This window comes from Ovis canadensis, chromosome 15 (assembly GCF_042477335.2).
Source record: "Ovis canadensis isolate MfBH-ARS-UI-01 breed Bighorn chromosome 15, ARS-UI_OviCan_v2, whole genome shotgun sequence".
Classification (NCBI taxonomy): domain Eukaryota; kingdom Metazoa; phylum Chordata; class Mammalia; order Artiodactyla; family Bovidae; genus Ovis; species Ovis canadensis.
In genome coordinates, this window is record NC_091259.1 from 90,840,177 (window position 1) to 90,853,376 (window position 13,200).

The 13,200-nt window shown below is 50.8% G+C and overlaps 1 protein-coding gene across 4 annotated transcripts in view; it reads right to left on the reverse strand.

Annotated features, from left to right (window-relative positions):
- The window catches only part of NCAPD3 (non-SMC condensin II complex subunit D3), a 62,845-nt gene that overhangs the window by 45,802 nt on the left and 3,843 nt on the right, over nucleotides 1-13,200 (reverse strand). For 2 of the 4 annotated variants that reach the window (XM_069554632.1, XM_069554631.1), the window contains exons 3-13: nucleotides 12,406-12,568; nucleotides 10,921-11,105; nucleotides 10,109-10,276; nucleotides 9,966-10,027; nucleotides 9,688-9,775; nucleotides 7,549-7,682; nucleotides 4,611-4,683; nucleotides 3,543-3,668; nucleotides 3,126-3,378; nucleotides 2,699-2,752; nucleotides 2,045-2,095 (exon numbers count right to left, since the gene is read on the reverse strand). In XM_069554632.1, coding sequence (XP_069410733.1) covers nucleotides 2,045-2,095; nucleotides 2,699-2,752; nucleotides 3,126-3,378; nucleotides 3,543-3,668; nucleotides 4,611-4,683; nucleotides 7,549-7,682; nucleotides 9,688-9,775; nucleotides 9,966-10,027; nucleotides 10,109-10,276; nucleotides 10,921-11,105; nucleotides 12,406-12,568 — 1,357 coding nt within the window. Of the gene's footprint in view, nucleotides 1-2,044; nucleotides 2,135-2,698; nucleotides 2,753-3,125; nucleotides 3,379-3,542; nucleotides 3,669-4,610; nucleotides 4,684-7,548; nucleotides 7,683-9,687; nucleotides 9,776-9,965; nucleotides 10,028-10,108; nucleotides 10,277-10,920; nucleotides 11,106-12,405; nucleotides 12,569-13,200 lie in introns of all 4 variants that reach the window. The other 2 variants (XM_069554630.1, XM_069554629.1) reach the window with 1 other exon arrangement.

Consider the following 13,200-nt stretch of genomic DNA (forward strand, 5'->3'; position numbering starts at 1 on the left):
CGGGATGGACTTAGCAGAAGCAGAAGGTATTAAGATGTTAAGAAGAGGTGGCAAGAATACACAGAAGAACTATACAAAGAAGACAAGATGGTTGGATGACATCACTGACTCAACAGACCTGAGTTTAAGCAAGCTCTGGGAGATGGTGTAGGACTGGGAAGCCTGGCGTGCTGCAGTCCATGGGGTCTCAACGAGTTGGACATGACTGAGCACCTGAATGACAATGTACAACAGTGAATCTGTAACGTGCTCAGACTGGAATTAACGCAAACATTCAACATTTTTCCGTATTAAATTTCTTTAGTTATTTTAGGGAATCTGTTAGTACATCCTGAGTTACTACTCTGAATTTGAGTAATTAGCTGAATTTGAGTAATTAGCTGATAGGCTAATATCTAGTCATCTAAATGTAGTCTTTCGGACTGTAATGATAAGTACTGACTCTCATGGCACTTTACAGCACCTCAGCACCCATCTCACAGCATTTCGATTTTAGGTACCTGCATATATGCCTCTCCGCCTGCTCCTTAGGACGTGGAACTATTTTTGTTAGGGTTCGTGCCTGCAGTGCCTCCTTGGGAGGAACGATGCCCATGTTTATCAAATAAACTGATAGATCTCATTGTATCAGTTATTTTTTGCACATGTTCTCTCTTCTGTCTACCTTCTAAAGCCACTTCTCTAAATATGATTTCTGCAGACCTGACAAAAGCCCTCTGTGAAGGGCAGACGAGGTTTCAGGATCAGAACTGACAAGCAGTCAGGGAGGTCTGCTGACTCCCATGTCTTGGGTCATCCAGCTCTTTAGTAACAGAACTGGCCTAGGTATTCAGACTGCCTCTCACTTTTAATGTAGTTTTTCTCTACAACAATATGCCATATCATCACATAGGTGAAGGAAGAGCCCATGAAAGTGACTTTCACAGACCATACAGCTAGACAGAAACAGAATCTGAGAGTAGCTCCAGGTCTTTCTACCACCTAGCCAGGTGTGTTTCTGCCCTCCTGAATCACACTGACACTCTACCATCCCAGATTATTCTGGTTCAGTAAGTCACTAAAAGAGTACAAACATCACTTATGTTTAGAATCAAGTACAGGATTCATGGGAGAGAGGATCCCAGAATCTCCACACGGTATGTGTGACCCGTTAAAAGACAGTTCATATCACTGGCATAGAGAAACTATAACCCAGATTCTGAACTTTCCCATGGAAGCCAGGACTCACAGTTCCCCACCATGTATCAGAAGTGGATTCTGGGATCGCATGAGCACAGTCGAGATGCCACGTGGAAACAGTAACAAGGAGTAAAAGTAAGCGAGGGCCACAGTATTGTGCGTTTTTCCCCTCTTCTGCGATGCTTTTTCTCTAAACCACATTTAATTCTACTGCACCTTCCCTTGGAGAAGGTGATGGCACCCACTCCAGCACTCTTGCCTGGAAAATTCCATGGACGGAGGAGCCTGGTGGGCTGCAGTCCATGAATCTCGAAGAATCGGACACGACTGAGTGACTTCACTTTCACTTTTCATTTTCATGCATTGGAGGAGGAAATGGCGACCCACTCCAGTGTTCTTGCCTGGAGAATCCCAGGGATGGCGGAGCCTGGTGGGCTGCCGTCTATGGGGTTGCACACAGTCAGACACGACTGAAGCGACTCAGCAGCAGCGGCAGTACCTTCCCTAGTTCCTCTCTGTTCCTCTGGTTCCTCTCTGGTCAGCAAGCCCAAGTGTTCATAACAACTAACTTCAGTGAGCAAATAAAACATCTGTAACGCTCCCTGAAGTGTGGCAGAAATATCTGAAATGTAGAAATGCGTGACAAGCGAGACGCACCTTATTCTTCACCTTGAAATGAAATACAGAGACTAGCGCAAGGACGCCAACTCAGGGACAAACGGAAACTACTCTTCAGGGAAAACAAAAGACCTTCCAACAGTAAGGGTGAGCTTGAAGAAAAGTTCCCATGTTTCGAGGCTCTACCTACAGCTGTTTGAGATCTCCTGGTTGCTGCTCATCTAATAAGGGACAAGATCCGACATACCCATGGATCCGGCTGCTTCACCGCTGCTGTCCGTGTGGATCACCGCTGAACCTGCAGAAGGGTTAAGCATCTGCCTCTGATAGGAAAAAGCTTAAAAATAAATTTTAAAAAGGCTCTGTCAGTACACTAAAAAACTGTTACACTTTTCATTAACATAATCATGGCACAGTAAAGTAAATGTCGCTCAGTTGTGTCCGACTCTGCGACCCCATGGACTGTAGCCTACCAGGTTCTTCCGTCCACGGGATTTTCCAGGCAAGAAGGTGGCTCAGATGGTAAAGCATCTGCCTGCAATGCAGGAGACCTGGGTTCGATCCCTGGGTCAGGAAGTTCCCCTGGAGAAGGAAAAGGCAACCCACTCCAGCATTCTTGCCTGGAAAATCCCATGGTGAGAGTAGCCTGGTAAGTTACAGTCCATGGGTCGCAAAGAGTCGGACACGACTAAGAGACTTCACTTCACTTCACTTCAATCATGGCATATTACACATTTCAGTTACTATGAATCATTACTGAAATAAATTTTAATTTCTTTGAAGAAAAAAGTGCAGTACTAAATCAGGTAATATGCAGACAGAAAACACCAATACTCAGCTAGTCCTTTAATTAAAGGGTCAATTATTCAGCATCCGACAGTACACTGGCCCACTTTCCTACCTGATGAACTTGTCGACGGACTCTGTCGGTGGCTCTGTACTGGCACTGCAGGAGCTACAAGTAAGCCGACAGGTCAGAGGAGAAAAGACACAGCATCAAAACCCTATGTGAATATTTACAGAAGAACCCAAATCGAGGTGAGCAAGCCTGAAGGTGAGACAGATTATAGATACTGACAACTCCCTGTGTCAGGCCTGTGCAAACAGGCCCAGTACAGCCGCTAGCCAATGACAGAGTAACAGAGACTGCAGCCAGCAACCTCAACCCGAGGACAAGACTGTGAAACCGCTCGTGTGAGAGCTATTCCACAGCACTGCCAGCTGGAAGGGGGCTGAGGGCTGCAGTTATCACAGCACTCTGATCATTTCTGCCACCCAGTCTGGACCAGCAAGAATGAGGCCAGGCTCGGGGTGCTCAGCACACTCACTGTTATGCAGAAGCTCCTGGATGCTGTCCGACGGGGCTGAGGCAGAGGACTCCAGGCAAAGTGCAAAGCTGGAGAGCGCCTTGCTGCGCACCGTCGGGGCCTTGTCTCTGCAGCGGGCGACCAGGATTTCCTGAACCAAGAACTTATGCTTCAGGAACTTCTCGTGCTCCGGGGCCAGCGGGCCATCCACCTCTCGTTCAGGCAGCTCCAGGAGGGCCAAGGCCACGTCAAGAGTGAAGACCCGGTGGGAGACCTGGTGAAGCAAAGCCGCACGCGCCCCCATCACAGAGGAACAGCGCATAGTGCCGCATGCATCTCCGCCACAGAGGAAGAGCACCCAGCGCCACTGCATCTGCAGTCTGCAGGTACAGAGCTGCAGAGCTGCAAGCCAGGAGCTCACACAGGCGCAGCGCCTACCTTGGCATTGCGTGTTAATCCATAAAGCCAGGCCATGAAAGAAGCATATTCTGCACAGGGAAGCTTGTTGAGCAGCTGGACCAGGGACTGAGCTGCATAAGTCCGGTACTCAGACTTGTCGACCACCTGAAACACAGGCCCTGAGAAGCTGCCCCGCTGGTCCCCACGCAGGACAACAGAGACACAGGCCCTGAGAAGCTGCCCCGCTGGTCCCCACGCAGGACAACAGAGACACGTGCATTGGTGGAAGCAGACGAGCGCCAAGTGCACCCCACTCAGCAACAGTGCAAGTGTCTACATGCTACAGAAATGACTATCCAGTTCCACGTCTCAGACCTCCTGGGAAACTAGCCTAGGAGAGGTCTCCAAGCCTCAGACCTCCTGGGAAACTAGCCTAGGAGAGGTCTCCAAGCCTCAGACCTCCTGGGAAACTAGCCTAGGAGAGGTCTCCAAGCCTCAGACCTCCTGGGAAACTAGCCTAGGAGAGATCTCCACGCCTCAGACCTCCTGGGAAACTAGCCTAGAAGAGATCTCCAAGCCCGATTTCAGAGTTTACAGATCTCTAGGATCCACAGAGTTCAAGTGAAGCATCATCTGCCCAAATTGCTAAACATTTTAAGAGATATTCACAGAATTTTGAATGCTAACCAGACACTGGATGATATTAAGGCATTATTCTAAATTTTTTAGGTGTGTTAATATTTTGTGGATATGTTTTTAAAGAGGTCTTATGCTGTAGAGAGACACATGCAATATTTATGTCTGAAGGAGTATGATGAAATCTGCTTCCTAAGAAAATCCAGTGTGCCTATGTGCTGGCAGAGCTTTTCCTTATACAAAATCACTTAACATTCTGTTCATTACTCTGTTCTATATCTTTATATATTTGAAGATTTCTAAAAAGGAAAAAAAGTTGTTTTATCCCCCCCAAATACTCAAAGAGAACAGCAAACATACTAAACAGAAAAGACCACTCTTGGTAACGACACAGGCTCATTTCTGGGAACACTGATACATGCGTCTACTCTTGCGTGGTTTTCAGACTCTTAACACTACAGCCAGCAGTACCTTGACACAGATGTGCTGCAGCAGAGTACGAAGGACCGGGTACATGCTTTCCTTAAGTTCATCCACCAGTACGCTTTAAAAAAGAAAAGAAAGAATCACTGTTTATAATACATCTATAATAAAAATAAAATAACAGCTTCCCCTAAACCTATTCTCAAAAACAGTGACACTTCTACATTGTAGAAAGCCTGACTACTAAGAGCAATCTGCGCCTGTGCTGGAAGCGAGGCCTGAGTGTGTGGAGTGTGAAGAGAGCGTCACAGCGGAGCACCGTTCCCCACGCCCGGGTGGTCTCCAAACTGCTCCCAGTAGCCAGCCAGGGAGGGGCAGGGCCCAGACCTCCCAAGACCCTTGGGCTGCTTACGACAGCTCTTACCAAGGCTGAAATAAGACCCCTCGTGGCTCAGCGGTAAAGAGTCCATCTCCCAGTGCAGTGCATGCAGATCCAACCCCTGACCCAGGAAGAACCCACAGGCACAGGGGCAATCGAGCCTGTGAGCCACGCCTCCTGAGTGCGTGAGGCACCTCCCCGTGCCGCAAGCCCTGAAGCCTGGGAGCCCTCGAGTCCACGCTCTGCAGCAAGACACCCACACAGGGTGATCAGAGTAGGCCCCTGTCGTCTCAGCTAGAGAGAGGCCCACGCGTGCAGTTAAGCCCCAGAAGAGCCATAAATAAAGAAACAATGTTTCAAATGTGGCAAGCTTTCTCTGTGAAGAGCTTGACTTTGAAGTCAATGCCAGATTGAGACATAGTACTACCTTGTGGTAGGTCAGCAAAATGAATTTCTAACAGTACTTCTCCAAAGTTAACCCTCAAAGAAGCTATTAAAATGCCCAGATTCAACCCATCTTCAAGTTTATTCACGCCATTATAGAAATATTGCAATTACTAACATCATGAATACATGGAAAATTTAGAACAAGTGCTTCTACTTAAAACATCTTATTTGCTGTTTAAAAAAAATCCTTAAGGCTCACTCAGGGGTCAGACAGCACCTGTACCTGCATGCCAGCACCCACACCCGCACCCCACGCCCCGCACCTGCACCCCACACCTGCACCAGCAACCTGCACCCCGTGCCCCGCACCCCATATCTGCACCCACAACCCACGCCCATACCCCGCACCCACGCCCGCACCTGGGCCTGCACCCCGCACGTGCGCCCGCACCCTGCACCCACACCCTGGGCTCGCACCTGCACCCCACACCTGTACCCGCACCCCGCACCTGCACCCCATGCCCGCACCCCGCACCCCGCGCCTGCGCCCCATGCCCCGCACCACGCACCCACATCTGCGGCTGCGCCTGCACCCCGTGCCTGCCCAGGCACCGCTTCCGCTCACAGGCACGCTCTCCGCTGTCCCCACCACCTCCGTGCTGCTGTCAGACAGACAGAACCGAGGACAGAACAGCGAGTGATGTAGCGGCATCTCCCAGTAAAGCCCCGACATGGGACTTTGCAGGCAAAGCCTGCTGACTCGTGAGAAGATGAGTCTATCAATTATTGATAAAAAAGTTAAAAAAAAAAGTGGCAAGGAACCTAAGGAAAGAGACTCAGAGGAGCCAGAAAGGCAGAGACAGACTTGGAGCAGCAGACACAGAGACCGCAGTCGGGACTCAGAGCTGGCCTCACCAGCGGGCCCACAGGCCACGAACCCCTCACCACCCCCAACAGCACCCCCTACACCACCCCTACACCACCCACAACAGCACTGCCACACCACCCCCTACAGCACTGCCACACCACCCCCTACACCACCCCCAACAGCACCCCTACAGCACCGCCTACACCACCCCCAACAGCACCCCTACAGCACCCCCTATACCACCCCTATAGCACCGCCTACACCACCCCCAACAGCACCTCCAACAGCACCCCTACACCACCGCCTACACCACCCCTATAGCACCCCCTACACCACCTCCAACAGCACCCCCTACACCCCCAACAGCACCCCCTACACCACCCCCAACAGCACTGCCACACCACCCCCTACAGCACCCCCAACAGCACCCCCTACACCCCCAACAGCACCCCCTACACCAACAGCACCCCTACACCACCCCTACAGCACCCCCAACAGCACCTCCAACACCACCCCCAACAGCACCCCTACATCACCCCCTACACCACCCCTACAGCACCCCCAACAACACCCCCTACACCACCCCCTATACCACCCAACAACACCCCCTACAGCACCCCCACACCACCCTCAACAGCACTGCCACACCACCACCTACAGCACCCCCAACACCACCCCCAACAGCACCTCCAACACCACCCCCAACAGCACCCCCTACACCACCCCCTACACCCCCAACAGCACCCCTACAGCACCCCCTACACCACCCCAACAGCACCCCCCAACAGCACCCCCTACACCCCCAACAGCACCCCCTACACCCCCAACAGCACCCCTACAGCACCCCTACAGCACCCCAACAGCACCCCCAACAGCACCCCTACACCCCCAACAGCACCCCTACAGCACCCCCTACACCCCCCTACAGCACTCCTACACCCCCCAACAGCACCCCAACAGCACCCCTACAGCACCCCTACAGCACCCCCAACAGCACCTCCAATGCCACCCCCAACAGCACCCCCTACACCACCCATACACCACCCCCAACAGCACCCCCTATAGCACCTGCTATACCACCCCCAACACCACCCGCTACACCACCCGCTACACCACCCCCTACAGCACCCGCAACACCATCCCCTACACCACCCCTACAGCATGCCCAACAGCACCCCCTACACCACCCCTACCGCACAAGCCAGATGGGCTGCTATGCGCTTTATCCTGAACCACAAGCCACACACAGCCCAGACACGTGTCAGCTCCTCAGGTGTCAGAAGCCCCGGCTAGCACAGGGCCCAGGCTACTGAGGGCGAGTGACGGAGAGACGCGAGCTGTGTGCCGTTTACCTTACAAACTGGATGGCCAGCTTCCTACTGCTGACAACCGGCGGCGTGATGGCAAGCGGGGTGTGATGGGAGCCTTTGCCCACTTCTACCATCAGTATTATGCAGAGCATTTGATGCAAAACGTATCTGAGAACCTGGAAGAGGAAAGGACATGCAGCTTAAGGCATGACAGAGAATCCCAGGGCCTTGCCAACTGTGACGCAGACCCCAGTGAGCTGTTTCAAGTGCCGGCAGGTAAAGGAGGTTGGCACAGGTTCTGGCGGACCACGAAGGGTGCGCCTGCTGCACAACGACCAGGTGTCATACCTGCACAAAACGAACAGTGCGGAGGTGCTGCCTACAGACTGATCAGCCGGATTCCACCCAGTTTCTCTGCTTGCCTTATACTCCAGCCCAGAAACCAGGGCTCGAGAATCAGCTGCAACTGAGCAAGGCCGAAGAATGCAACGGATTACCCCCCACAGGAAAGAGGAAGGGGATGATTCTCCACCTATGTTACAGCTGAAGCTTACAGAACACCTTCCCGTATATCATCTCACAGAATCTACTCAAAGGGTTAGCTTGTGCAACCAGTGAATAAAATAATTACTGGAAACCAAGGATGTGGCCGGTACTGCATTAAGCATGTCTCTGTACTACAAGATTTGACCATACTTACTCTGAAATCTCTCAACTCAATGAGGTCAGCAAAACATTTCCATTCTATACTTGATACTATTATTATCTCCACTTTATACATACCAAAAGACTTTGAAGATGAGCAGTCCCAAGTCAAGTAATCAAAGATAAGGCTACAACCACAGTCACCCAACATCAGGCCAACACTTTTGCAATGAAAAACACCCTGTCCTTAGAGACACTGCCACCTGAAAGGGTAATTTCCCATCCTCTGCACTTTCTACTCTACAATGCTAAAAAGGGCACAGAAATTAAAAGTTTTACTGTAAATGCTATCACATATTCCAGACACAGGGAAGAGATAATGACATCAAAAATTAAAGAAGTATGGGGTGTTTTCTAAACAGCAGGCATTACGCCGAGGCACTCTTCCCTGCAGTCCTCCTGAGAAATCCACAGGAAGGGAAGGCCCTCATCCTCCTTGTCCAGGTGAGGATACCAAGGACTCATGGAGGACACACAGGGCTTCTTCTGTGGCTCAGTGGTGAGGAATCCCTCTGCCAATGCAGGGGACACCGGGTCAACCCCTGGTCTGGGAGGATCCCACATGCCTCAGAGCAACTAAGCCAGTGCTCCACGAGATGCCACTGCACCGCAATCAGAGAGCAGCCCCCACTCACGGCGACTGAGAGAAAGCCTGCTCGCAGCCGCAAAGACCCAGCACAGCCAAAAATAAGTTGGAATGTTTTTTCTTTTTAAAGGGAGACACACAGCAGTGAGGCGTAGGACCCAAGTGCGGAGCCTGCGTGCCCAGGGCCTCCTCACCCCGCTCCCTGGAAACCAGGGCACTGCAGGCGCTGAAGGCAAGGGCCTTGGTCTGCCATGTTTTCTGCAGACTCCTGCTGCACTAACGACATTCAGGTTCAGTAACACCCCAGGGCTCACAAAGCCCTGACCCCAGTGTCTAGGGCTGTGCGGCTCTGAAGGTCACCACAGGCAAATCCAGATATGAATGCTGACCAGGAGTGTCAGCAGAATCATCCACTAAGGCACAGACGCTAACAGGAACACAGGGGCAGAGGGGCCTGCGGGGGAGCTGTAAGGCCCCATGGCTGTCTGTCCTCCCAGAGGACTCTGGAATCATCTGCTAAAGCACAGACGCTAACAGGAACACAGGGGCACGGGGCCTGCGGGGGAGCTGCAAGGCCTGTGGCTGTCTGCCCCCCAGAGGGCTCTGGTGAGCGCTCGAGCGGCAGCCCTGCCCAGCAGCTTTCCTGCGCCTCTGCAGGCCCCGCTGGGGCCTGCTTTATGCCTGAGCTCAACAAGAGTGTCCTGCGGCACCAGGGGCCTGGGTATGAGCCTGTAGCGAGCAGCGGCCACCACGTGCTGACGGGCGCTTCTCATCACAGACACCAACGACCCAGCGAGTTCACACAGCATCGCACTGAGTCCTTGCAGCACTTCTAGTCACACGACCCGTGTGCTTTCAATTCCCTGTAACTCAGCTCCTGTCTCCTTTACCGTGTCTCCTTCTCTGTGAAGAGGGGAACAAAGCAGATACAGTCCATGGTAGGCCAGTTCTGGTATATACTTCATTTCTCTGAGAACTCTAAAAAAAAAGGCAAAAGATTAGTTAATGGATGTGATTTCACTAGGATAAACTCCTAACCCTATCAGCCTTATTTAAATGAATGAATTCTACCTGTGTGCCAATCAGGATAGAATGACATTCACACCTCTGCTGCAGCGAAACATCTCACCATAATTAAACGTTAGCACCGGGGGATTTAATTGCTCACCTGGCTTGTGTAACCTGGAACTCGTAACGAACTGGTTCAAAACTAGTTAACGCAACAAAGACCTGGAAAACAGACACCAAGAAAAGGCCTGGTTTTTTCCACTCTCTTTGAACTTGCCCAAGGTCCCTGGCATTCTCACTTACCTCCACACAATTCTGTATACACTCTGGCTTTTCCTTTAAGGAGAATTTAGAAAGAAGCCTTATAAAGTTCTTCAAAACTTGAAAGAGGACATTTCGAATCTGACGACGATCTTCAGAAGAATAAAAAACACCCTCTTCATCCTCTTCTTCTTGAGTAGTTTCATCCATCTAGATTATGCGGAAATACACAGCCGACTGCAGCACTGCCTCGCAGCCTGTCCGAGGTTTGCAATGTCCCTGAGTCAAGGCCAGTGGACTCTAGGGGGCCTCCCTGGGCCCCATGGCTTCAAGCTCAGTCTGGACCACATGAAGGCTACCACAGCTTCTGGGTCCGGATTTTCACATCAGTGAGACTGCCTGGGTTTCTTACCAGTTCTGGTGTCAACGAACCTCTACCCAGTCACACAAGAATTTGGAATTAATGCTATTCTATTATGTTCTTGTGGACATGAGTCCTCTGGACACTTCAACCATGGTCTCTAATGAAAATAAGGTAACACCTGCTGGCCTGCGGCGAGGCACACCTGGGAACAGACTGGAGGGAGGCAACAGGGAGGTTGGAAGACGGCATGGGGAACAGAGGCTCAGCAGGCCACGAGGCCACGCCTAGGGGAGGGAAGGCGGACAGCACGCTGGAGCTTTGGTATAATCATGACCCCCGACATCCTAACTTGATATAAATCCTTACACGAGTCAGACGCGCTTCCTGGCCACACCCCCACTTACCTCCACCTCCTCTCTCCTGTGGGGTCTTGCCCTCTTACTGCTCTCCTGCGAGTTGCCCTGAGTGTCACAGCCACACCCCCGCTTACCTCCACCTCCTCTCTCCTGTGGGGTCTTGCCCTCTTACTGCTCTCCTGCGAGTTGCCCTGAGTGTTCTTTGGTTGCTCTTTCTTTCTTTTCTGATTCAAGCTGGATTCCTGAGGCCAGCACTTCTTTAGAATCTGAATGCATTTGTCAAATATCACTGGATGGAAAACTTGATTGACTACGCTGCCTATTTGTAAAGAATAAAGAGTAAGCAAGGTAGGTTTAATTGCTTTGAAATATATCTGCTACAACAATGAAATATTTAAAAACAAACGCAGGCTTTTCCTTAACTAACAGGAACCTTTAGCAAAAAAGTTTAATTCAACTTCCACCCTAGGCAACGAGCAGTCAGCTCAGTTCAGTCGCTCAGTTGTGTCCGACTCTTTGCAACCCCACGGATTGTGGCACGCCAGGCCTCCCTGTCTATCACCAACTGCTGGAACTTGCTCAAACTCATGTCCCTCAAGTTGGTGATGCCATCTGACCGTCTCATCCTCTGTCATCCCCTTCTCCTCCTGCCTGCAATCTATCCCGGCATCAGGGTCTTTTCAAATCAGTCAGCTCTTTGCATCAGGTGGCCAAAGTATTGGCATTTCAGCATCAGTCCTTCCAATGAATATTCAGGACTGATCTCCTTTAGGATGGACTGGTTGGATCTCCTTGCAGTCCAAGGGACTCTCAAGAGTCTTCTGCAACACCACAGTTCAAAAGCATCAATTCCTCAGTGCTCAGCTTTCATTATAGTCCCAACTCTCACATCCATACATGACTACTGGAAAAACCACAGCTATGACTAGACGGATCTTTGTCAGCAGAGTAATGTCTCTGCTTTTTAATATGCTGTCTAAGTTGGTCATAGCTTTTCTTCCAATTCTCAGATCATAGGAGTAGGTCCCTAACATTTACTACAAAGGCACCGACATAAGCAATTACAAGCAGCAGGTTGACTGACCCTGATTTTCTCTCTCTCGTGGACTCGCAGTCCCACAGCTGCAGCTGACTCCTCAGCCGCACTGTCTCCTGCCCTGGGCTCGGGGCGGGTCCCGCCTGGACGAGGTGGGGCACCATCCCAGACACACTCCTCCCTGGGCTCCCTCACTGTGACTAGCTGTGCTCAGCCCTGCAGGTGAGGACAGCCCACCGACCGTCCACACCACACAGCGGGAAGAGCAGCAGCCCTCCAACCGGCACTGTTCTCAGGCTGGACAGGAGTGAGAAGGCAGGGACACCACGAAGGCACGGGGCACGCCCCTCCAGCCTTACCCCTCTGGGACTGTGTGCTGGGTTACAGACTTAGCACGGTAACATCCGAAGTCACATTTACAGGAAAACAGGGGAGCTTTCTGAACACCTGTGACAGACCATGGGCTTCACAGATTCACTGTCACCTAACCTCCCAGCAAGGACAAAGCATTGATGTAACAGTTCAAAACCAAGCAGACAAATTACAAACAGAAGGCCTGCCCCATCACACCAAACGTGCATACCTGGTACTTCCAACAGCAGAAAATACAGCCCGGCGGCGTGAAGGCCAAATTCCTGCTGCTGAGCACTGACATTTTTCTTAAGGGCCTTATAAACGAAGTGGTGAAACAAGGCCATCAGCGCATTGTGGGAAATTCTGTTCTCCACGAAGAAGGTCCAAATGCTCTAGGGGAGGGCAAACGGTAAGCACCAGTCGTTAGAGCGCTGTGAGAGTCTCCTCTTGCTGTTTCTGATTCTTCTGAGTGCTTAGTGCCCTATAAAAAAACGAACAGACCATTCTGCCTCCTAATTATAAACGTCTGCCATTTTCAAAGGGACTAAAACAGAACATTTAAAAGTGTATTATTCAAAATTTACAAAGTTGAGGAGTTTCCTGGTGGTCCAGTGGTTAGGACTCCATGCCTTCACTGGGGAGAGTCTGGGTTCCATTACTGGTTTGGAACTAAGATCCCACAAGCTGAGTGGCTCAGCCAATAAAAGAAAAAGTAAACGAAAATCACAAAGATAAGAAACTATACAAGAATCTTAATTAAACTTGCAAAATAACTTTGGGTAAGTTTGAAGCGTATATATTTCTGAAATTACTACACCTGAAAGCTACACTAAGACTCTGGGGACACCTCTGTCAGTGATTACTCAGACAAGTCACCCCTCCATCTATGTTAAATGTATCTCAATCCATTTATTACTCTAATTACTAACTAAAAAAATCAGAGCAACTTTTTTTAAGTCAAAATGTTTTGTGGGCAATGGGAGCAGGAGAGGAAAACCTGCGAGTGTCTCGCTCAACAGACTGC